We start from the raw sequence: 25232 nt of genomic DNA, 5'->3' as shown, positions 1-25232 counted from the left end.
CGGGTCTGTACCCCCGCTGTGCCCGTTATCAGGGGTTCCCACCATCCCTGTGCTGAGTTCCCGGGTCTGTACACCCGCTGTGCCCATTATGAGGGGTTCCCACCATCCCTGTGCTGAGTTCACGGGTCTGTACACCCGCTGTGCCCATTATGAGGGGTTCCCACCATCCCTGTGCTGAGTTCACGGGTCTGTACACCCGCTGTGCCCATTATGAGGGGTTCCCACCATCCCTGTGCTGAGTTCCCGGATCTGTACACCCGCTGTGCCCATTATGAGGGGTTCTCACCATCCCTGTGCTGAGTTCCCGGTTCTTTACCCCCCCCCCCCCGTGCCCATTATGAGGGGTTCCCACCATCCCTGTCAAGCTTTAAAATAATAGAAGTGTCAGTATTGGGGATGAATATATTGGCCCCCTGCACCGCGTTGCGCAAACAATCGTAACTGCGGCGTCAATAAACCGGTTACAACGTGCGGTGAATACATAAGTCAGGACGATGGATAATTGCCATTTGGGCGGGGCCAGATTCTTTCGCCATGACAGTCACCTACGCAGGGAACGTGTCTGCACCGCACAGGGCGGAGTCACTCCATTTATTGATTTTATAGGAAGTGTTTACAGACGGATGATGGCCTATAAACCCAAATATAAGACGTCATCCCGCCACACTACTCCCATCATTCCCTCAGTCACCTGAAGGGGGCGCTACAGGGAACCTGCGCAATACTAGATTTAAAAAAAAGTAGTTTTTTTTAAATTTGTATTTGTTGTTTTTTTTACATATTTGTGTTTTGTTGTATTTGTGTCATGTATGTCAGGGCTCCCTCTACTGGAAACACCGGTGTACTGCCAAAAAGGTGACAGACTCCTCATAGGAACATATTAGAAGCCAACTTCGGAACCATTTTTTTTTATCGAAATACATTTTTTTTTATAGAACAGCAGACAAGCCCTAGTTAAAAGTAAAAGCCGACACAAAGAAAAAAAAAAGTTTTAAAATGGATTATAAAAAAAAAAAAAAAAGTTTACTTTCAGCTTTTTTTTTTCTTTTTATGGGAGAAAAAAAAAAGTTATACAAGACGTGTATATATATAAAATGTGTTATATATATATATATATATATATCTTTTTTTTTTAGTTTTAATCCTCATTATAAAAAAAAAAGTATATATATATGTGTGTGTTATATAAAATAAAATGTGTTTATATTTTTTTTAAATTAAATCCTCATTATAAAAAAAGAATATATATATATATATATATATATATATATATATATATATATATATATATATATATATATATATATACATTATACATATACATACACACTATGTTTATAATGAGGACAAGCCCTAGTTAAAAGTAAAAGCCAACACAAAGAAAAAAAAAAAGTTTTAAAATGGATTATAAAAAAAAAAAAAAAAAAAGTCTACTTTCAGCTTTTTTTTTTCTTTTTATGGAAGAAAAAAAAAAGTTATACAAGACGTGTATATATATAAAATGTGTTATATATATATATCTTTTTTTTTTTTTTAATCCTCATTATAAAAAAAAAGTATATATATATGTGTGTGTTATATAAAATAAAATGTGTTTATATTTTTTTTTAATTAAATCCTCATTATAAAAAAAGAATATATATATATATATATATATATATATATATATATATATATATATATTATACATATACATACACACTATGTTTATAATGAGGACAAGCCCTAGTTAAAAGTAAAAGCCAACACAAAGAAAAAAAAAAGTTTTAAAATGGATTATAAAAAAAAAAAAAAAGTCTACTTCCAGCTTTTTTTTTTCTTTTTATGGAAGAAAAAAAAAAAGTTATACAACACACACACACACATATATATATATATATATATCACACACACACATTTACATATACACTTTTTTATAATGAGGATTTAATAAAACAAAAAAAAAAAAGATATAGAACACATTATATATATATATACAGTCAGGTCCATAAATATTAGGACATGGACACAATTCTAACATTTTTGGCTCTATACACCACCACAATGGATTTGAAATGAAACGAACAAGATGTGCTTTAACTGCAGACTGTCAGCTTTAATTTGAGGGTATTTACATCCAAATCAGGTGAACGGTGTAGGAATTACAACAGTTTGCATATGTGCCTCCCACTTGTTAAGGGACCAAAAGTAATGGGACAGAATAATAATCATAAATCAAACTTTCACTTTTTAATACTTGGTTACAAATCCTTTGCAGTCAATGACAGCCTGAAGTGTGGAACGCATAGACATCCCCAGACGCTGGGTGTCATCCCTGGTGATGCTCTGCCAGGCCTCTACTGCAACTGTGTTCAGTTCCTGCTTGTTCTTGGGGCATTTTCCCTTCAGTTTTGTCTTCAGCAAGTGAAATGCTCAATCGGATTCAGGTCAGGCGATGGACTTGGCCATTGCAGAACATTCCACTTCTTTGGTTGCTTTTGCAGTCTGCTTTGGGTCATTGTCCATCTGCACTGTGAAGCGTCCAATGAGTTGTGAAGCATTTGGCTGAATATGAGCCGATAATATTCCCGAAACACTTCACAATTCATCCTGCTGCTTCTGTCAGCCGTCACATCATCAATAAATACAAGAGAAGCAGTTCCATTGGCAGCCATACATGCCCACGCCATGACACTACCACCACCATGCTTCACTGATGAGGTGGTATGCTGAGGACCATGAGCAGTTCCTTCTCCATCCTCTTCTCTTCCCATCACTCTGGTACAAGTTGATGTCGGTCTCATCTCTCCATAGGATGTTGTTCCAGAACTGTGAAGGCTTTTTTACATGTCGTTTGGCAAACTCTAATCTGGCCTTCCTGTGTTTGAGGCTCACCAATGGTTTCCATCTTGTGGTGAACCCTCTGTATTCACTCTGGTGAAGTCTTCTCCTGATTGGTGACTTTGACACACATACACCTACCTCCTGGAGGGTGTTCTTGATCTGGCCAACTGTAGTGAAGGGTGTTTTCTTCACCAGGGAAAGAATTCTTCGCTCATCCACCACAGTTGTTTTCCGTGGTCTTCCAGGTGTTTTGGTGTTGCTGAGCTCACCGGTGCGTTCCTTCTTTTTAAGAATGTTCCAAACAGTTGTTTTGGCCACGCCTAATGTTTTTGCTATCTCTCTGATGGGTTTGTTTTGTTTTTTCAGCCTAATGATGGCTTCACTGATAGTGACAGCTCTTTGGGTCTCATCTTGAGAGTTGACAGCAACAGATTCCAAATGCAAATAGCACACTTGAAATGAACTCTGGACCTTTTATCTGCTCATTGTAATTGGGATAATGAGGGAATAACACACACCTGGCCATGGAACAGCTGAGAAACCAATTGTCCCATTACTTTTGGTCCCTTAACAAGTGGGAGGCACATATGCAAACTGTTGTAATTCCTACACCGTTCACCTGATTTGGATGTAAATACCCTCAAATTAAAGCTGACAGTCTGCAGTTAAAGCACATCTTGTTCGTTTCATTTCAAATCCATTGTGGTGGTGTATAGAGCCAAAAATGTTAGAATTGTGTCCATGTCCCAATATTTATGGACCTGACTGTATATATATGTGTGTGTTAGATAAAATAAAATGTGTTTATATTTTTTTTTAATGAAATCCTCATTATAAAAAAGAATATATATATATATATATTATACATTATACATACACATACACACTTTTTTATAATGAGGACAAGCCCTAGTTAAAAGTAAAAGCCAACACAAAAGAAAAAAAAAAAGTTTTAAAATGGATTATAAAAAAAAGTCCACTTCCAGCTTTTTTTTTTCTTTTTATGGAAGAAAAAAAAAAAAAGTTATACAACACACACACATATATATACACACTATTTTATAATGAGGATTTAATATAATTATAAAATGTGTTATATATCTTTTTTTTTTTTTGTTTTATTAAATCCCCATTATAAAAAAAGTATATACTTTTTTATAATGAGGATTTAATAAAAATAAAAAAAAAAAGATATAGAACACATTTTATATATATATATATATATATATATATATATATATATATATATATATGTGTTAATATAATTATAAAATGTGTTACATATCTTTTTTTTTTTTGTTTTATTAAATCCCCATTATAAAAAAAGTATATACTTTTTTATAATGAGGATTTAATAAAAATAAAAAAAAAAAGATATAGAACACATTTTATATATATATATATATATATATATATATATATATATATATATATATATATATATATATATATGTGTGTTAATATAATTATAAAATGTGTTATATATCTTTTTTTTTTTTGTTTTATTAAATCCCCATTATAAAAAAAGTATATACTTTTTTATAATGAGGATTTAATAAAAAAAAAAAAAAAAAAAGATATAGAACACATTTTATATATATATATATATATATATATATATATATATATATATATATATATATATATATATATATATATATATATTTTATAATGATATGTGTGTTAATATAATTATAAAATGTGTTACATATCTTTTTTTTTTGTTTTATTAAATCCCCATTATAAAAAAAGTATATATATATATATATATATATATATATATATATATATATATATATATATATATATATATATATATATATATATATGTGTGTGTGTGTGTTTATATTTCTTTTAAATTAAATCCTCATTATAAAAAAGTGTGTGTATGTATATATATATATATATATATATATATATATATATATTTATTATACATACACACTTTTTTATAATGAGGATTTAATTAAAAAAAAAAAAAAAAAAAAAAAGATATATAACACATTTTATAATATATACACACACACATTTTTTTATGAAAAAAATAAAATAAATAAATAAATAAATAAAAAGCAGTACCCTAGTTTAAATTTAAAGCCCAACTCAACTGTTTAATTTTTAATCAAAATATGTAAAGACAGTTTTAAAAATGATTAAAAAAAAAAAAAGGTCCAACTCTTTTTTTTTCCCCTTTTATTTTTACCAAAGATTTTATTAGATATGTGAAAAGAGACAAACAAACCATAACAGAATCATATCATACAGAGCAAGAAACAACAAAAGACAGGGAAACACCACACAGCAGGCACAGAGATATACAAAAAAGACCACTTGGGGGGTCCAGTTAACACTATAGAGGCCCTAAACCACTTAACATTTTTTTTTTATATATGTAACTTTTTTAAATTAATAAAATTAATAAAAAGGCCCAACACAACATTTTGTTTACAATTTAAAAAGTATATAAAATTAACATGCATTAAAAAAAAAAATTAAAACATTTTTTAAAAAGGGAGTAGCCCAGCACTAGTTAAAAATGACAGTCCAATGTTATTTTTTTAATTCAAAATCAATAAAAAAAAAAATAAAAAAAAAATCAGCGGCTCAGCCTAAATCTGAAGTGGAAGTCCCAACTCTATTTTGAATCAAAAAAATTTGAAAAATCTAAAAAAAAAAAAAAAAAAAAATCTAAAATATTTTTGAAAGGAGAAGCTAAAATTTAAAAGAAACTATATATTTTTTTAAATTTAATTGGTAAAGTAAAAAAAAAAAAAAAAAAAAAAAAAAGAAGGATCAGTAGCCCCGCACTAATTATTTTTAAAAATTACTGCAACCCTCCCCCCCTCTAAAAAAAAAATATATTTTTCCTGAAAGCAGACACCCTTGAGAATAAAATGGCGGTCATTGCAATATTTTATTGCTTCGTGATATTTGTGCAATTATTTATCACATGGTGTCAGGTAAAAAATACATGGAGATTAATTTTAGAAGGAACACAATCGGCTTACATGGAGTACAGAGATACCAAACATGCCACGCCCCAAAGACCGCACACGCCGACATGCCGACACGCCCCAAAGACCGCACACGCCTGGGGAACTGCAGAGAAAACACTCGACTCAAAATTCTTACTTTTAAAAAAAAAAAAAAAATTTTTTAACAATTTAAAAAGTACATAAAATCTCCCCATTGTGGGAGGGGCAGAGACACAAACTACTGCAGGGAAATCTCCTCATTGTGGGAGGGGCAGAGACACAAACTACTGCAGGGAAATCTCCTCATTGTGGGAGGGGCAGAGACACAAACTACTGCAGGGAAATCTCCTCATTGTGGGAGGGGCAGAGACACAACTACTGCGGGAAATCTCCGCATTGTGGGAGGGGCAGAGACACAACTACTGCGGGAAATCTCCGCATTGTGGGAGGGGCAGAGACACAAACTACTGCGGGAAATCTCCGCATTGTGGGAGGGGCAGAGACACAACTACTGCGGGAAATCTCCGCATTGTGGGAGGGGCAGAGACACAAACTACTGCAGGAAAATCTCCGCATTGTGGGAGGGGCAGAGACACAAACTACTGCAGGAAAATCTCCCCATTGTGGGAGGGGCAGAGACACAACTACTGCGGGAAATCTCCGCATTGTGGGAGGGGCAGAGACACAAACTACTGCGGGAAATCTCTGCATTGTGGGAGGGGCAGAGACACAAACTACTGCGGGAAATCTCCGCATTGTGGGAGGGGCAGAGACACAACTACTGCGGGAAATCTCCGCATTGTGGGAGGGGCAGAGACACAAACTACTGGGGGAAATCTCCGCATTGTGTTAGGGGCAGAGACAGAAACTACTGGGGGAAATCTCCCCATTGTGGGAGGGGCAGAGACACAACTACTGCGGGAAATCTCCCCATTGTGGGAGGGGCAGAGACACAAACTACTGCGGGAAATCTCCGCATTGTGGGAGGGGCAGAGACACAAACTACTGCGGGAAATCTCCGCATTGTGGGAGGGGCAGAGACACAAACTACTGCGGGAAATCTCCGCATTGTGGGAGGGGCAGAGACACAACTACTGCGGGAAATCTCCGCATTGTGGGAGGGGCAGAGACACAAACTACTGCGGGAAATCTCCGCATTGTGGGAGGGGCAGAGACACAACTACTGCGGGAAATCTCCGCATTGTGGGAGGGGCAGAGACACAACTACTGCGGGGAAATCTCCGCATTGTGGGAGGGGCAGAGACACAACTACTGCGGGAAATCTCCGCATTGTGGGAGGGGCAGAGACACAAACTACTGGGGGGAAATCTCCCCATTGTGGGAGGGGCAGAGACACAAACTACTGGGGGGAAATCTCCCCATTGTGGGAGGGGCAGAGACACAAACTACTGGAGGAAATCTCCGCATTGTGGGAGGGGCAGAGACACAACTACTGCGGGAAATCTCCGCATTGTGGGAGGGGCAGAGACACAACTACTGCGGGAAATCTCCGCATTGTGGGAGGGGCAGAGACACAAACTACTGCGGGAAATCTCCGCATTGTGGGAGGGGCAGAGACACAACTACTGCGGGAAATCTCCGCATTGTGGGAGGGGCAGAGACACAACTACTGCGGGAAATCTCCGCATTGTGGGAGGGGCAGAGACACAAACTACTGCAGGAAAATCTCCGCATTGTGGGAGGGGCAGAGACACAAACTACTGCAGGAAAATCTCCGCATTGTGGGAGGGGCAGAGACACAAACTACTGCAGGAAAATCTCCCCATTGTGGGAGGGGCAGAGACACAACTACTGCGGGAAATCTCCGCATTGTGGGAGTGGCAGAGACACAACTACTGCGGGAAATCTCCGCATTGTGGGAGGGGCAGAGACACAAACTACTGCGGGAAATCTCCGCATTGTGGGAGTGGCAGAGACACAACTACTGCGGGGAAATCTCCGCATTGTGGGAGGGGCAGAGACACAACTACTGCGGGAAATCTCCGCATTGTGGGAGGGGCAGAGACACAAACTACTGGGGGGAAATCTCCCCATTGTGGGAGGGGCAGAGACACAAACTACTGGGGGGAAATCTCCCCATTGTGGGAGGGGCAGAGACACAAACTACTGGAGGAAATCTCCGCATTGTGGGAGGGGCAGAGACACAAACTACTGGAGGAAATCTCCCCATTGTGGGAGGGGCAGAGACACAAACTACTGCAGGAAATCTCCGCATTGTGGGAGGGGCAGAGACACAAACTACTGGGGGAAATCTCCCCATTGTGGGAGGGGCAGAGACACAAACTACTGCAGGAAATCTCCGCATTGTGGGAGGGGCAGAGACACAAACTACTGGAGGAAATCTCTGCATTGTGGGAGGGGCAGAGACACAAACTACTGGGGGGAAATCTCCGCATTGTGGGAGGGGCAGAGACACAACTACTGCGGGAAATCTCCGCATTGTGGGAGGGGCAGAGACACAAACTACTGGAGGAAATCTCTGCATTGTGGGAGGGGCAGAGACACAACTACTGCGGGAAATCTCCGCATTGTGGGAGGGGCAGAGACACAACTACTGCGGGAAATCTCTGCATTGTGGGAGGGGCAGAGACACAACTACTGCGGGAAATCTCCGCATTGTGGGAGGGGCAGAGACACAAACTACTGGGGGGAAATCTCCCCATTGTGGGAGGGGCAGAGACACAAACTACTGGGGGGAAATCTCCGCATTGTGGGAGGGGCAGAGACACAACTACTGGAGGAAATCTCCGCATTGTGGGAGGGGCAGAGACACCAACTACTGGCGGGAAATCTCTGCATTGTGGGAGGGGCAGAGACACAACTACTGCGGGAAATCTCCGCATTGTGGGAGGGGCAGAGACACAACTACTGCGGGAAATCTCCCCATTGTGGGAGGGGCAGAGACACAAACTACTGGGGGGAAATCTCCCCATTGTGGGAGGGGCAGAGACACAAACTACTGCGGGAAATCTCCGCATTGTGGGAGGGGCAGAGACACAACTACTGCGGGAAATCTCCGCATTGTGGGAGGGGCAGAGACACAACTACTGCGGGAAATCTCCGCATTGTGGGAGGGGCAGAGACACAAACTACTGCGGGAAATCTCCGCATTGTGGGAGGGGCAGAGACACAACTACTGCGGGAAATCTCCCCATTGTGGGAGGGGCGGAGACACAAACTACTGGGGGGAAATCTCCCCATTGTGGGAGGGGCGGAGACACAAACTACTGGGGGGAAATCTCCGCATTGTGGGAGGGGCAGAGACACAACTACTGCGGGAAATCTCCGCATTGTGGGAGGGGCAGAGACACAACTACTGCGGGAAATCTCCACATTGTGGGAGGGGCAGAGACACAACTACTGCGGGAAATCTCCCCATTGTGGGAGGGGCGGAGACACAAACTACTGGGGGGAAATCTCCCGATTGGAGGAAATAATAAAATCGCCCTGTGAAGTACAATAACCATGTACAGTGTGGAGAGCTCCGGACTACAAACAGCTTTTTCATTTAGAAATGAGTGATTTTCCACTGCGGATTACTCAGCGGCAGCAGCTGGAAGCTAAATCTTTGCAATGTTTGCGCAGTAATGTGATCTCCTCTCATTGAAGACTCTCAGGTTCTCTCCTTCTCAGCCAATTCACTAAACAAAAAGGAAAATTCGCTCCCTGCACACCGACTTCCCTCAGGATTAGCGAGTAACCGTGGAAACGGCGATATTTTATGACCCGAGCAAATGTCAGCGAGACGATAGAAAGGAAGTCAATGTGTACAGTATGGAGAGCAGAGCCGGTGACAACCGTCCGCCAAACCAAATATCACCGGGGACACCTTCCCAACATGGCCGCTATGTGTGCTGCAGAACATCGCTCCGTCCCATCCCCCTCCTGACAGATCCATATTGGGATATTCTGCAGATTATTCCACCTCTGACCTCTCTAGAGTGCTGCAGAGCATCGCTCCATCCCATCCCCCTCCTGACAGATCTATATTGATATATTCTGCAGACTATTCCATCACTGACCTCTCTAGAGATCGGCAGAACATCGCTCCGTCCCCTCCCCCTCCTGACAGATCCTTATTGATACATTCTGCAGATTATTCCACCACTGACCTCTCTAGAGATCTGCAGAGCATCGCTCCATCCCATCCCCCTCCTGACAGATCCACATTGATATATTCTGCAGATTATTCCATCACTGACCCCTCTAGACATCTGCAGAACATCGCTCCCCCCCCTGACAGATCCATAGATACATTCTGCAGAACATCGCTCCCTCCCAACAGATCCATATCGATATATTCTGCAGACTATTCCATCACTGACCTCTCTAGAGATCTGCAGAACATCGCTCCCTCCCCTCCCCCTCCTGACAGATCCATATTGATATATTCTGCAGATTATTCCTATCAGGTCATTATGAATTCAGGTTCCGGGCACAGCGGAGCGATGTGATTGGATCACACAGACGGGGGTTACATGTTTGGATATCACAGACGTGTTGTCGGCCTCACACACGGGGATCCTCCCTTCCCGGCGTGTTGGGACCTGCGTTGTGCAGTTTCGGTCTGTCTTTGTCACGCTGACAGGATGTTTGTTTCTGGGTCTCTTTGCTTTATCCAGGTAATAAAAAGAGTAGGCATCACCTGCTGGGCAGGCCTGGGCCGAGATATGGGGGGCGGTGTGAGGCTGGAGCCAGAAATCCAACCACCTGGAGGCGGAGGTCTGACTTAACCCTTTCCCACCGTACACCTGAAACCACGAACATTGACAGAGCTCTGACATATACCACGGCGCTGTACAGAGAACACTGAGCCAGTCCCATCAGTCTGTGCAGAGGAGCTTACACTCTAATGTCCCTCCCCCACAGTCCCATCAGTCTCTGTACAGAGGAGCTTACACTCTAATGTCCCCTCCCCCACAGTCCCATCAGTCTCTGTACCAGAGGAGCTTACGCTCTAATGTCCCCTCCCCCACAGTCCCATCAGTCTCTGTACAAGGAAGCTTACACTCTAATGTCCCCTTCCCCGCAGCCACATCAGTCTCTGTACCAGAGGAGCTTACGCTCTAATGTCCCCTCCCCCACAGTCCCATCAGTCTCTGTACAGAGGAGCTTACACTCTAATGTCCCCTCCCCCGCAGTCCCATCAGTCTCTGTACAGAGGAGCTTACACTCTAATGTCCCCTCCCCCGCAGTCCCATCAGTCTCTGCACCAGAGGAGCTTACGCTCTAATGTCCCCTCCCCCACAGTCCCATCAGTCTCTGTACAGAGGAGCTTACGCTCTAATGTCCCCTCCCCCACAGTCCCATCAGTCTCTGTACCAGAGGAGCTGACGCTCTAATGTCCCCTCCCCCGCAGTCCCATCAGTCTCTGTACCAGAGGAGCTTACGCTCTAATGTCCCCCCCCCCCGCAGTCCCATCAGTCTCTGTACCAGAGGAGCTTACGCTCTAATGTCCCCTCCCCCCACAGTCCCATCAGTCTCTGTACCAGAGGAGCTTACACTCTAATGTCCCCTCCCCCCACAGTCCCATCAGTCTCTGTACCAGAGGAGCTTACACTCTAATGTCCCCTCCCCCACAGTCACACACTATTATTATTATACATTTCTATAGCTCTGACATATACCGTAGCGCTGTACAAGTATTACTGGTACACTTTACTGGAGACCCCTGAACTCCGTCCTTTTTTGGGGGAGGTCTTACAGAACCCAACTGTCCCGGTTTTTGCCGGGACAGTCCCACACCAATGCCCTCCGTCCCGCTGATGCTCTGTCCAGGGCTGTGTCCCCGGAATCACAGCATCAACCTTCAGTCACATGGGCGGTCCACCCATATTTAGAGGCGGGGTCTGGGTAGGACCAACCTGTAAAGTGGGTGGGATCTGGCCACGCCCACCAAAAGTGAGCAGATGAAATGTGGACAGTGGGGGGGGGGGGGGGGGGGTAACAGCATCCTTGGATTTGGGGCCATAATATTGGTACATATGGGGGCCACACACTTTTGGTGTAGAGTTACATATTGTATTCCGTTCAAGTGATCCCAACCAGGTTACAATGTATACTCCGATCAAGTGATCCCACCCGGGTTACAATGTATACTCTGATCAAGTGATCCCAACCAGGTTACAATGTATACTCCGATCAAGTGATCCCACCCGGGTTACAATGTATACTCTGATCAAGTGATCCCACCCGGGTTACAATGTATCTCCGATCAAGTGATCTCACCCGGGTTACAATGTATACGCCGATCAAGTGATCTCACCCAGGTTACAATGCATCTCCGATCAAGTGATCCCACCCGGGTTACAGTGTATATGCCGATTCAAGTGATCCCTCCCGGGTTACAATGTATACTCTGATCAAGTGATCTCACCCGGGTTACAATGTATACTCCGATCAAGTGATCTCACCCAGGTTACAATGTATACTCCGATCAAGTGATCCCACCCGGGTTACAGTGTATATGCCGATCAAGTGATCTCACCCAGGTTACAATGTATCTCCGATCAAGTGATCCCACCCGGGTTACAGTGTATATGCCGATCAAGTGATCCCTCCCGGGTTACAATGTATACTCTGATCAAGTGATCTCACCCGGGTTACAACGTATACTCCGATCAAGTGATCCCACCCGGGTTACAATGTATACTCCGATCAAGTGATCCCACCCGGGTTACAATGTATACTCTGATCAAGTGAGCCCACCCAGGTGCGATCTTTTGATTGCAAGATCTGGACGTCAGCGAAGTCGCCATTTATGGCCTGGCCACCATTTTTATCTGATACGCTGCGCTCCTGGTGACAGGTCCCCTTTAAGGTACCCGGGTCAGATACAACCACATCTGTCCTCATCAGGATTTCCTGTCTGCCGTCACCTCGGGTGACCCGGCGATCAGCAGACAGAAGACGCTCACATCCCGTCTACCGGATGGCGGGATCCCCCCCCCCCCCCCCTCCATCATTTCCCATCATCCCCTCCTCTCACCAAAAAAAAAAAAAAAAACTTTCACTGCGAAACTCAACACGCCCGGATCACATGAACCGCCATTCTTCTCCCACCTCTGCGCTTAAAGGGCGACGACCCTAAAAAAATAGGAGATACTTCGTGGGGAGCGGGAGATATTCCAGGAAAAATCCCTTGAATGTTTCTACAGCCGAGTCCCCACTGGGGAGATTTCTGCTCACTTCCTGTGTCAGTGCCCACGGAGGAGATTTCCCCTCACTTCCTGTGTCCACGCCCACTGAGGAGATTATCCTCACTTCCTGGGTCAGTGCCCACTGAGGAGGTTTCTGCTCATTTCCTGCGTCAGAGGCCCAGTGGGGAGATTTCTACTCACTTCCTGCGTCAGTGCTCACTGGGGAGATTTCTCCTCACTTCCTGTGTCAGAGCCCACTGGGGAGATTTCTGCTCACTTCCTGCGTGAGAGCCCCACTGGGGAGATTTCTCCTCACTTCGTGTCAGTGCCCACTGGGGAGATTTCTGCTCACTGCCCTGCGTCAGAGCCCACTGGGGAGATTTATGATCACTTCCTGCGTCAGAGCCCACTGGGGAGATTTATGATCACTTCCTGTGTCAGAGCCCACTGGGGAGATTTCTGCTCACTTCCTGCGTCAGAGCCTACTGGGGAGATTTCTAATCACTTCCTGCGTCAGAGCCCACTGGGGAGATTTCTAATCACTTCCTGCGTCAGTGCCCACTGGGGAGATTTATGATCATTTCCTGCGTCAGAGCCCACTGGGGAGATTTATGATCACTTCCTGTGTCAGAGCCCACTGGGGAGATTTATGATCACTTCTGTGTCAGAGCCCACTGGGGAGATTTCTGCTCACTTCCTGTGTCAGAGCCTACTGGGGAGATTATAATCACTTCCTGTGTCAGAGCCACTGGGGAGATTTCTAATCACTTCCTGCGTCAGAACCCACTGGGGAGATTTTTGCTCACTTCCTGTATCAGAGCCCACTGGGGAGATTTCTGCTCACTTCCTGCGTCAGAGCCTACTGGGGAGATTTATAATCACTTCCTGTGTCAGAGCCCACTGGGGAGATTTCTAATCACTTCCTGCGTCAGAACCCACTGGGGAGATTTTTGCTCACTTCCTGTATCAGAGCCCACTGGGGAGATTTCTGCTCACTTCCTGCGTCAGAGCCCACTGGGGAGATTTCTAATCACTTCCTGCGTCAGAGCCCACTGGGGAGATTTTTGCTCACTTCCTGTATCAGAGCCCACTGGGGAGATTTCTAATCACTTCCTGCGTCAGTGCCCACTTAGGAGATTTCCAGCCACTTCCTGTATCAGTGCCGACTGAGGAAGTTTCTCCTCACTTCCTGTGTCAGGGCCCACTGGGGAGATTTTTGCTCACTTCCTGTATCAGAGCCCACTGGGGAGATTTCTGCTCACTTCCTGTGTCAGAGAACTTTTCCTACCAAAAAAACAAAAACCGATAAAATGATCAGAGGTGATACTTGGAAACTCCTCGGCGAGCGATACAAAGTTTCATGTACAAGTTTCTTAGGGAAGCCACAGGCTGGACTTGTGCAACTTAGTAAACGAATCCGGAAAAGATACAAAGTATCACCTCTAATTATTTCCTCCATTCCAGTTCATTAACTCCTCCCACTGCTGGCCATTCAGAGGAGTGCCGAGGCGGGGTGCTGAGAGGTTCAGTACAGTCCCCTGCCGGCCCCTCCCACCAGCCACAATCTGCCTGCATTGCATAGAGAAGCACAGAGACCCTGCGATCACTTCACCGGGTATAAAATAAGGAATGTTATGAAAATGAAAATATTTTGTTTTAAAAAAAATGTCATTATGTTGATGAGGGGGGAAGGGGGGGACCAGGGAAAGTACAATATGAGCAGATTAAACTTTTTTTCCAAAATTGTGGATTTCCTATCATTTCCTGGAAAAATAATGTAAACGGGAAGGGGGGGCCTTGGGGGGGGGGGGAAATGACTGGCGTGAAACATGTACAATGGCGACACGTTGCGATTTTGCCGGCCCTTTAATTGCGGGCGGCGCGGCACTCGAGGTGTTAAGAGGCTGACTGCTTTCTCCCATTGCAACAGGAGGGCGGCTCGGCATGCAGTCTGGTGACACCCATATCCCTGGGAGGCATCCCATGCTCTGTGTGATCGCTGCTATCCGTGTCACAAGGCTCGGTGTCACCGTCCCCGGAGCCACCATGACAGCGTAGCCGCCAGACCCCCCCCCATCACGGGGCCCCCTCCCGTCCCAGGATGAAGAAAATCTTCTCGTGTTCCTCCTCGCAGTTTCCTGTACGTATGATGGAAGGGAGCGCTGCGACCACAACCGCGCCGCCGTAAAGTATTTTGGGGTTAACCTGTTCTGTGCCGGAGTTGTGGGGTTGGTGGGGGGGGGGGGGTAGAAAGGTTTGATGATGGGGGGGGGGGGGGTAGGGGGTTCTGGGGGAACTGGATCATCAGATTTTGCCAGAGTTTTACTGTATCTTCTGTAATGTAAATGATCGTAGATCAATGACACCATGATGCTTGGGGGTCCCGAACAATGACACCCTGACGCTTGGGGGTCCCGAACAATGACACCCTGACGCTTGGGGGTCCCGAACAATGACACCCTGACACTAGAGGGAACCAGAGCAATGACACCTTGACGCTTGGGGGCCCCCAGAACAATGACACCCTGACACTAGAGGAAACCAGAACAATGACACCCTGACACTTGGACCCCCCCAGAACAATGACACCCTGACACTTAGGGGTCCCGAACAATGACACCCTGACACTTGGGGGTCCCGAACAATGACACCCTGACACTTGGGGGAACCAGAACAATGACACCCTGACACTTGGGGGAACCAGAACAATGACACCCTGACACTTGGGGGTCCCGAACAATGACACCCTGAAGTTTGGGGGTCCCGAACAATGACACCCTGACGCTTGGGGGAACCAGAACAATGACACCCTGAAGCTTGGGGGTCCCAAACAATGACACCCTGAAGCTTGGGGGTCCCAAACAATGACACCCTGAAGCTTGGGGGTCCCGAACAATGACACCCTGACGCTTAGGGGAACCAGAACAATGACACCCTGACACTTGGGGGAACCAGAACAATGACACCCTGACGCTTGGGGGTCCCAGAACAATGACACCCTGACGCTTGGGGCCCCCTGATCAATGACACCCTGACACTTGGGGCCCCCTGATCAATGACACACTGACACTTGGGGGTCCCAGAACAATGACACCCTGACACTTGGGGGTCCCAGAACAATGACACCCTGACACTTGGGGGTCCCAGAACAATGACACCCTGACACTTGGGGGTCCCAGAACAATGACAATGACACTTGGGGGTCCCGAACAATGACACCCTGACACTTGGGGGAACCAGAACAATGACACCCTGACACTTGGGGGAACCAGAACAATGACACCCTGACACTTGGGGAACCAGAACAATGACACCCTGACACTTGGGGGAACCAGAACAATGACACCCTGACACTTGGGGGAACCAGAACAATGACACCCTGACACTTGGGGGAACCAGAACAATGACACCCTGACGCTTGGGGGTCCCAGAACAATGACACCCTGACACTTGGGGGAACCAGAACAATGACACCCTGACACTTGGACCCCCCCAGAACAATGACACCCTGACACTTGGGGGAACCAGAACAATGACACCCTGACACTTGGGGGAACCAGAACAATGACACCCTGACGCTTGGGGGTCCCAGAACAATGACACCCTGACGCTTGGGGCCCCCTGATCAATGACACCCTGACACTTGGGGCCCCCTGATCAATGACACACTGACACTTGGGGGTCCCAGAACAATGACACCCTGACACTTGGGGGTCCCAGAACAATGACACCCTGACACTTGGGGGTCCCAGAACAATGACACCCTGACACTTGGGGGTCCCAGAACAATGACAATGACACTTGGGGGTCCCAGAACAATGACAATGACACTTGGGGGTCCCGAACAATGACACCCTGACACTTGGGGGAACCAGAACAATGACACCCTGACACTTGGGGAACCAGAACAATGACACCCTGACACTTGGGGGAACCAGAACAATGACACCCTGACACTTGGGGGAACCAGAACAATGACACCCTGACACTTGGGGGAACCAGAACAATGACACCCTGACGCTTGGGGGTCCCAGAACAATGACACCCTGACACTTGGGGGAACCAGAACAATGACACCCTGACACTTGGACCCCCCCAGAACAATGACACCCTGACACTTGGGGGAACCAGAACAATGACACCCTGACACTTGGGGGTCCCGAACAATGACACCCTGAAGCTTGGGGGTCCCGAACAATGACACCCTGAAGCTTGGGGGTCCCGAACAATGACACCCTGACACTTGGGGGAACCAGAACAATGACACCCTGACACTTGGGGGTCCCGAACAATGACACCCTGAAGCTTGGGGGTCCCGAACAATGACACCCTGATGCTTGGGGGTTCTGGACAATGACACCCTGACGCTTAGGGGAACCAGAACAATGACACCCTGACACTTGGGGGAACCAGAACAATGACACCCTGACGCTTGGGGGTCCCAGAACAATGACACCCTGATGCTTGGGGCCCCCTGATCAATGACACCCTGACACTTGGGGCCCCCTGATCAATGACACCCTGACACTTGGGGCCCCCTGATCAATGACACCCTGACACTTGGGGGTCCCAGAACAATGACACCCTGACACTTGGGGGTCCCAGAACAATGACACCCTGACACTTGGGGGTCCAAGAACAATGACACCATGACACTTGGACCCTCCAGAACAATGACACCCTGACACTTGGGGGTCCTGAACAATGACACCCTGACATTTGGGGGTCCCAGAACAATGACACCCTGACACTTGGGGGTCCCAGAACAATGACACCCTGACACTTGGGGCCCCACAGAACAATGACACCCTGACACTTGGGGCCCCACAGAACAATGACACCCTGACACTGTACTCCTCGGTATCTGTGGAGGTTGAAGTGTTTGTTGTCTGTGTGGCTGGTCGGGATGCTGAGTATTCCTGAGAACTTGGCGTGCCAGGCTTGACACTTGGGGGTCCTGAAGAATGACACCCAAACACTTGGACCCCCCAGAACAATGACACCCTGACGCTTGGGGGTCCCAGAACAATGACACCCTGACGCTTGGGGGTCCTGAACAATGACACCCTGACACTTGGGGGTCCCAGAACAATGACACCCTGACGCTTGGGGGTCCTGAAGAATGACACCCAAACACTTGGACCCCCCAGAACAATGACATCCTGACGCTTGGGGGTCCCAGAACAATGACACCCTGACGCTTGGGGGTCCCGAACAATGACACCCTGACGCTTGGGGGTCCTGAACAATGACACCCTGACGCTTGGGGACCCCCAGAACAATGACACCCTGACACTTGGGGTCACAGAACAATGACACCCTGACACTTGGGCCCCCCCCCCAAACAGTGACACCCTGACACTTGGGCCCCCCCCCAAACAGTGACACCCTGACACTTGGGCCCCCCCCCAAACAGTGACACCCTGACACTTGGGCCCCCCCCCAAACAATGACACCCTGACACTTGGGGATCCCAAACAGTGACACCCTGACACTTGGGCCCCCCCCCAAACAATGACACCCTGACACTGTACTCCTCGGTATCTGTGGAGGTTGAAGTGTTTGTTGTCTGTGTAGCTGGTCGGGATGCTGAGTATTCCTGAGAACTTGGCGTGCCAGGCTGGCCGCGGTCAGTGGGGACTGTTTGCAGAGCGGTCGGCAGTTAATGGTTACTAACACTGGATACACAGGAAACACAAACTACACCGAGTACAGACAAACTCCAACCAGATCCAGGACACCACAGAGCATGTCAGGACCGAGAGCCACAATAAGTCCTACTAATGAATGACAGGTGTGCAGGATGGGTGAGGGGCAATCCAGCTGCTGCACCACTGCTTGGGCGACCTATACCATACAGTGCCAACCCACAGACATGATGTCACTCCTGTATAATATATCTTATATCTGGAGGGCGGTGATGTCACTCTGTATAATATATCTTATATCCGGAGGGCGGTGATGTCACTCTGTATAATATATCTTATATCTGTGATGTCACTCTGTATAATATATCTTATATCTGGAGGGCGGTGATGTCACTCCTGTATAATATATCTTATATCTGGAGGGCGGTGATGTCACTCTGTATAATATATCTTATATCCGGAGGGCGGTGATGTCACTCTGTATAATATATCTTATATCCGGAGGGCGGTGATGTCACTCTGTATAATATATCTTATATCCGGAGGGCGGTGATGTCACTCTGTATAATATATCTTATATCCGGAGGGCGGTGATGTCACTCTGTATAATATATCTTATATCCGGAGGGCGGTGATGTCACTCTGTATAATATATCTTATATCCGGAGGGCGGTGATGTCACTCTGTATAATATATCTTATATCCGGAGGGCGGTGATGTCACTCTGTATAATATATCTTATATCCGGAGGGCGGTGATGTCACTCTGTATAATATATCTTATATCTGGAGGGCGGTGATGTCACTCTGTATAATATATCTTATATCCGGAGGGCGGTGATGTCACTCCTGTATAATATATCTTATATCTGGAGGGCGGTGATGTCACTCTGTATAATATATCTTATATCTGGAGGGCGGTGATGTCACTCTGTATAATATATCTTATATCCGGAGGGCGGTGATGTCACTCTGTATAATATATCTTATATCCGGAGGGCGGTGATGTCACTCCTGTATAATATATCTTATATCCGGAGGGAGGTGATGTCACTCTGTATAATATATCTTATATCCGGAGGGCGGTGATGTCACTCCTGTATAATATATCTTATATCCGGAGGGCGGTGATGTCACTATGTATAATATATCTTATATCTGGAGGGCGGTGATGTCACTCTGTATAATATATCTTATATCTGGAGGGCGGTGATGTCACTCTGTATAATATATCTTATATCCGGAGGGCGGTGATGTCACTCCTGTATAATATATCTTATATCCGGAGGGCGGTGATGTCACTCCTGTATAATATATCTTATATCTGGAGGGCGGTGATGTCACTCTGTATAATATATCTTATATCTGGAGGGCGGTGATGTCACTCCTGTATAATATATCTTATATCTGGAGGGCGGTGATGTCACTCTGTATAATATATCTTATATCTGGAGGGCGGTGATGTCACTCTGTATAATATATCTTATATCTGGAGGGCGGTGATGTCACTCTGTATAATATATCTTATATCCGGAGGGCGGTGATGTCACTCTGTATAATATATCTTATATCTGGAGAGCGGTGATGTCACTCTGTATAATATATCTTATATCTGGAGAGCGGTGATGTCACTCTGTATAATATATCTTATATCTGGAGGGCGGTGATGTCACTCTGTATAATATATCTTATATCTGGAGAGCGGTGATGTCACAATCACTCATCACCCCATGTCTGGTCACCCCCCTGCGGTGTCGCTCTGATCACGGCTCCCGTGTTCGGATCTCTTCCAAGTCATTAATATTTTATAACAAGTCTGATATCCCGTCCTTTAATTCAGTCGTCTTCGGTTTGGCGGTAATTACAAAACTGCGACTCCCCCGATTGTCGATAATTTGAGAATTTTAGGTTGGAGATCTCAGGAGAAGCCTTCCGTGTTTTGAATAATTACGGCGGGAAGTGTCAGAACTTGTTTCTACCGAATTAGGAACACTCCTTGGTGTTGACGGGAGGATTCCAGCTGATCCGGCTATGAACAAAATATAGTCATTTAAAATAATAATAAAAGAAAATAAAAATAAAATCGGGGTTGGCGCGGCTTATCCTGGAGGTGTGCCGGATTATATAAAAAACAAGATGTCTGAGCGATTTAACGGGACGCGAAGAATTTACGACTGGAAAAACCGGCCGTTTCTGTGGCAAGTCACGGCAAGCATCGTACCAGCCATCACTACCAACATTGGCCTTGCGGAAGAAAAAAAAGAAGAACTCTCTGCCCCAAATTTGTATTAGAAGTTTGAGTTCTTTAAAAATTTTGGTAAAATTTTGGTAAAATATTGGCTGATATTTTTAGGACTTTCTGGATTTCTCAGAAACCAATCATCTGACCTTGTTCTGACCTCAATCACGGTAGATGAAGGTGCCCAACGTTGGCGGCAAAGCTCACCGTTTGGTGAACTCGTATGTGACCAAAAAGGCCATTTCCAACGTTGTCCATGGTCACCAATTGGATTAGGTTCTGCTGTACGAATGCATTCCAATGGTCACCTTTACTTTGTAACAAATTTTATTACCCCTAATATGGCTCAATGACCCATCGAGGGCACATTATGGGGGGTCCCAATGGAATGGACAAGTCTCGTTAAGACATCTCCTCAACCATCGATGGTCAGTGTTGAAAGGCCATTTTCAACGTTGTCCACGGTCACCAATTGGATTAGGTTCTGCTGTACGAATGCATTCCAATGGTCACCTTTACTTTGTAACAAATTTTATTACCCCTAATATGGCTCAATGACCCATCGAGGGCACATTATGGGGGGTCCCAATGGAATGGACAAGTCTCGTTAAGACATCTCCTCAACCATCGATGGTCAGTGTTGAAAGGCCATTTTCAACGTTGTCCACGGTCACCAATTGGATTAGGTTGGGCTGTACAACGGTTGTTGGTGATCTACTGAAGCTTCCTTTACTGCACACAAAGATTTTCCAGCTTGATGGCTCTACGCTAATGGTCACCTTTACTTTGTAACAAATTTTATTACCACCAATATGGTTCAATGACCCATCGAGGGCACATTATGGTGGGTCCCAACGGAATGGACAATTCTCGTTAAGACATCTCCTCAACCATCGATGGCCAGTGTTGAAAGGCCATTTTCAACGTTGTCCGTGGTCACCAATTGGATTAGGTTGGGCTGTATAATGGTTGTTTGTGTGCAGTAAAGGAAGCTTCAGTAGATCACCAAGATTTTCCAGCTTGATGGCTCTACACGAATGAATGCCAATGGTCACCTTTACTTTGTAACAAATTTTATTACCCCTGATATGGCTCAATGACCCATCGAGGCCACATTATGGTTCAATTGGATTAGGTTCTGCTGTACGAATGCATTCCAATGGTCACCTTTACTTTGTAACAAATTTTATTACCCCTAATATGGCTCAATGACCCATCGAGGGCACATTATGGGGGGTCCCAATGGAATGGACAAGTCTCGTTAAGACATCTCCTCAACCATCGATGGTCAGTGTTGAAAGGCCATTTTCAACGTTGTCCACGGTCACCAATTGGATTAGGTTGGGCTGTACAACAGTTGTTGGTGATCTACTGAAGCTTCCTTTAGTGCACACAAAGATTTTCCAGCTTGATGGCTCTACACCAATGCTCACCTTTACTTTGTAACAAATTTTATTACCACCAATATGGTTCAATGACCCATCGAGGGCACATTATGGTGGGTCCCAACGGAATGGACAATTCTCGTTAAGACATCTCCTCAACCATCGATGGCCAGTGTTGAAAGGCCATTTTCAACGTTGTCCGTGGTCACCAATTGGATTAGGTTGGGCTGTATAATGGTTGTTTGTGTGCAGTAAAGGAAGCTTCAGTAGATCACCAAGATTTTCCAGCTTGATGGCTCTACACGAATGAATGCCAATGGTCACCTTTACTTTGTAACAAATTTTATTACCCCTGATATGGCTCAATGACCCATCGAGGCCACATTATGGTGGGTCCCAATGGAATGGACAAGTCTCGTTAAGACATCTCCTCAACCATCGATGGCCAGTGTTGAAAAGCCATTTTCAACGTTGTCCATGGTCAACAATTGGATTAGGTTGGGCTGTAGAAGGGTTGTTGTTGATCTACTGAAGCTTCCTTTACTGCACAAAAAGATTTTCCAGCTTGATGGCTCTACGCCAATGGTCACCTTTACTTTGAGCCATATCAGTGGTAATAAAATTTGTTACAAAGTAAAGGTGACCATTGGCGTAGAGCCATCAAGCTGGAAAATCTTTGTGTGCAGTAAAGGAAGCTTCAGTAGATCACCAATAACCCTTGCACAGCCCAACCTAATCCAATTGTTGACCATGGACAACGTTGAAAATGGCCTTTCAACACTGGCCATCGATGGTTGAGGAGATGTCTTAACAAGACCTGTCCATTCTGTTGGGACCCATCAATAATCTGCCCTCGATGGGTCATTGAGCCATATCAGTGGTAATAAAATTTGTTACAATGACCCATCGAGCGCAGATTATTGGTGGGTCCCAACGGAATGGACAAGTCTTGTTAAGACATCTCCTCAACCATCGATGGCCAGTGTTGTTCACCTCACCAAAGGATAGGAATCCACAGCTGCTATTTAAAATTCTAGATTACCTACCAATCACTTTTCAGTAAAGTGGACGCACTGATTGGTCGTCGTGTCTTCCAGCAATTTTAACGTCATTTTTGGTGCTGCTAAGAGCAAACTTGGGGCCCCAACACGCCGGTGCAGGTGTTGACCAACTGGTGCGTATCCAGTAAGCCTTTGAGTGGACAAGGCCAGGATGCCGATGTACATTCTTGGGCAAATTCTGTGCGTAATTGGAGGAACACGAGCAACATTTGTATCATGCTAGGTAGGCATGGAGTAGGCTGCAGGCTGTCAAAATTCAGAAGAAAAACAAAAACTGCTTTCCGTAGAAGGCCCTTTTGATGATCTTAGAAATGTTATCAATACAAACAATCACTGTTTGTGGGCGGCTCTGGGCATGCTCCTGCGGATAAAACATTGAGACATCCAAGTGGGTGTGAAGTGTCAGGTGGCCCTGGCGGGTTCACAAATTACCGGAAATTTTTCCATTTACATTAATTGGACGTGTTCTGACGTGTAAGTGCTCGATCCCCGTATTGTCGTCTTTGGTCATTCTTCTCATGACGAATCAGGAAAACCGACAAGTGGAATCTGACCATTAGAAGAGGCTTTATAAATTGGTTTTCTGTGCGAAGATTGTAAATCTATATGTATGTGAGAGCAGCCAAGAGCCAATAATCGCTTGTCAGAGCAGACGTGTCAGATCAGTCCCCATTCACCACCCCAGTTCCAGCATTTCACCTCTTGGGTCACCCCAGTTCCTGCACCTTCAGTCGTCAGATCACCCCCAGTTCCTGCACCTTCAAATCTAAACTTATCCTCACTCCTCCACATCTCAGATCAGCCCAATTCTTGCACCTTCAGTCATCAGATCACCCCCAGTTCCTGCACCTTCACCCCCCAGATCACCCCCAGTTCCTGCACCTTCACCCCCCAGATCACCCCCAATTCTTGCACCTTCAGTCATCAGATCACCCCCAGTTCCTGCACCTTCACCCCCCAGATCACCCCCAATTCTTGCACCTTCAGTCATCAGATCACCCCCAGTTCCTGCACCTTCAAATCTCAGATCACCCCCAGTTCCTGCACCTTCAGTCATCAGATCACCCCCAGTTCCCGCACCTTTAAATCTCAGATCACCCCCAGTTCCTGCACCTTCACCCCCCAGATCACCCCCAATTCTTGCACCTTCAGTCATCAGATCACCCCCAGTTCCTGCACCTTCAAATCTAAAATTATCCTCACTCCTCCACATCCCAGATCATTCAAATTTTCAAATTCCTGCACCTTCACCCCCCAGATCACCCCAATTCTTGCACCTTCAGATCACCCCATTTTCCCGCACCTTCAAACCCTAGATCAGAATTCCTGCACCTTTACATCTCTGATCCCCTCAATTCACCTCAGATCACCCAATTGCTGCACCGTCACCCCCCAGATCACCTAATTTCCGGCACCTTCACATCTCTGATCCCCTCAGATCACCCAATTCCTGCACCTTTACCCCTCAGACCGCGATAATTCCTACACCTGATCACCCACCAATTCTTCAACATCTCAGATCACACCAATTACTGCACATCAAGACCTCAGATCACCCCAAATTCCTTCATTCCGCAGATCACCTCAATTCCTGCACCTTCACCCCCCAGATCACCACATTTCCTGCACCTTCACCCCCCAGATCACCTAATTTCTACACCTTCACCCCCCAGATCACCACAATTCCTGCACCTTCACCCCCCAGATCACCACAAGTCCCGCACCTTCACCCCCCAGATCACCACAAGTCCCCCACCTTCACCCCCCAGAGCACCTCAATTTATGAACCTTCACACCTCAAGTCACCTCATTTCCTGCACCTTCACCCCCCAGATCACAATTTCAGCACTTTCACACCTGAGATCACCCCAATTAACCTCAGAGCTCCTAGGGTTGTCAAGTCCATAGCAGTGACACCATAGGATGTAATTCAGGTCACCAG

The 25232-nt window shown here is 45.8% G+C and overlaps 1 protein-coding gene across 6 annotated transcripts in view; it reads left to right on the top strand.

The window, feature by feature from the left end:
* The window catches only part of ANKRD35 (ankyrin repeat domain 35), a 67305-nt gene that overhangs the window by 5612 nt on the left and 36461 nt on the right, over positions 1 to 25232 (top strand). Inside the window, exon 1 of one of the 6 annotated variants that reach the window (XM_089663889.1) lies at positions 14896 to 15098. The exons of the other annotated variants lie outside the window; for them this stretch is intronic. Within the exon in view, the coding sequence (XP_089520015.1) occupies positions 15060 to 15098 (39 nt within the window). The 5' untranslated portion in view covers positions 14896 to 15059. Of the gene's footprint in view, positions 1 to 14895; positions 15099 to 25232 lie in introns of those variants that run through there. 6 annotated transcript variants of the gene reach the window in all.

Source organism: Staurois parvus, unplaced genomic scaffold (assembly GCF_062004578.1).
Source record: "Staurois parvus isolate SC_StPar_1 unplaced genomic scaffold, SC_StPar_1.0 ptg001796l, whole genome shotgun sequence".
Taxonomy (NCBI): domain Eukaryota; kingdom Metazoa; phylum Chordata; class Amphibia; order Anura; family Ranidae; genus Staurois; species Staurois parvus.
Note: the sequence above shows the minus strand (reverse complement) of the source record. Positions and strands in the feature narration are given on the sequence as shown.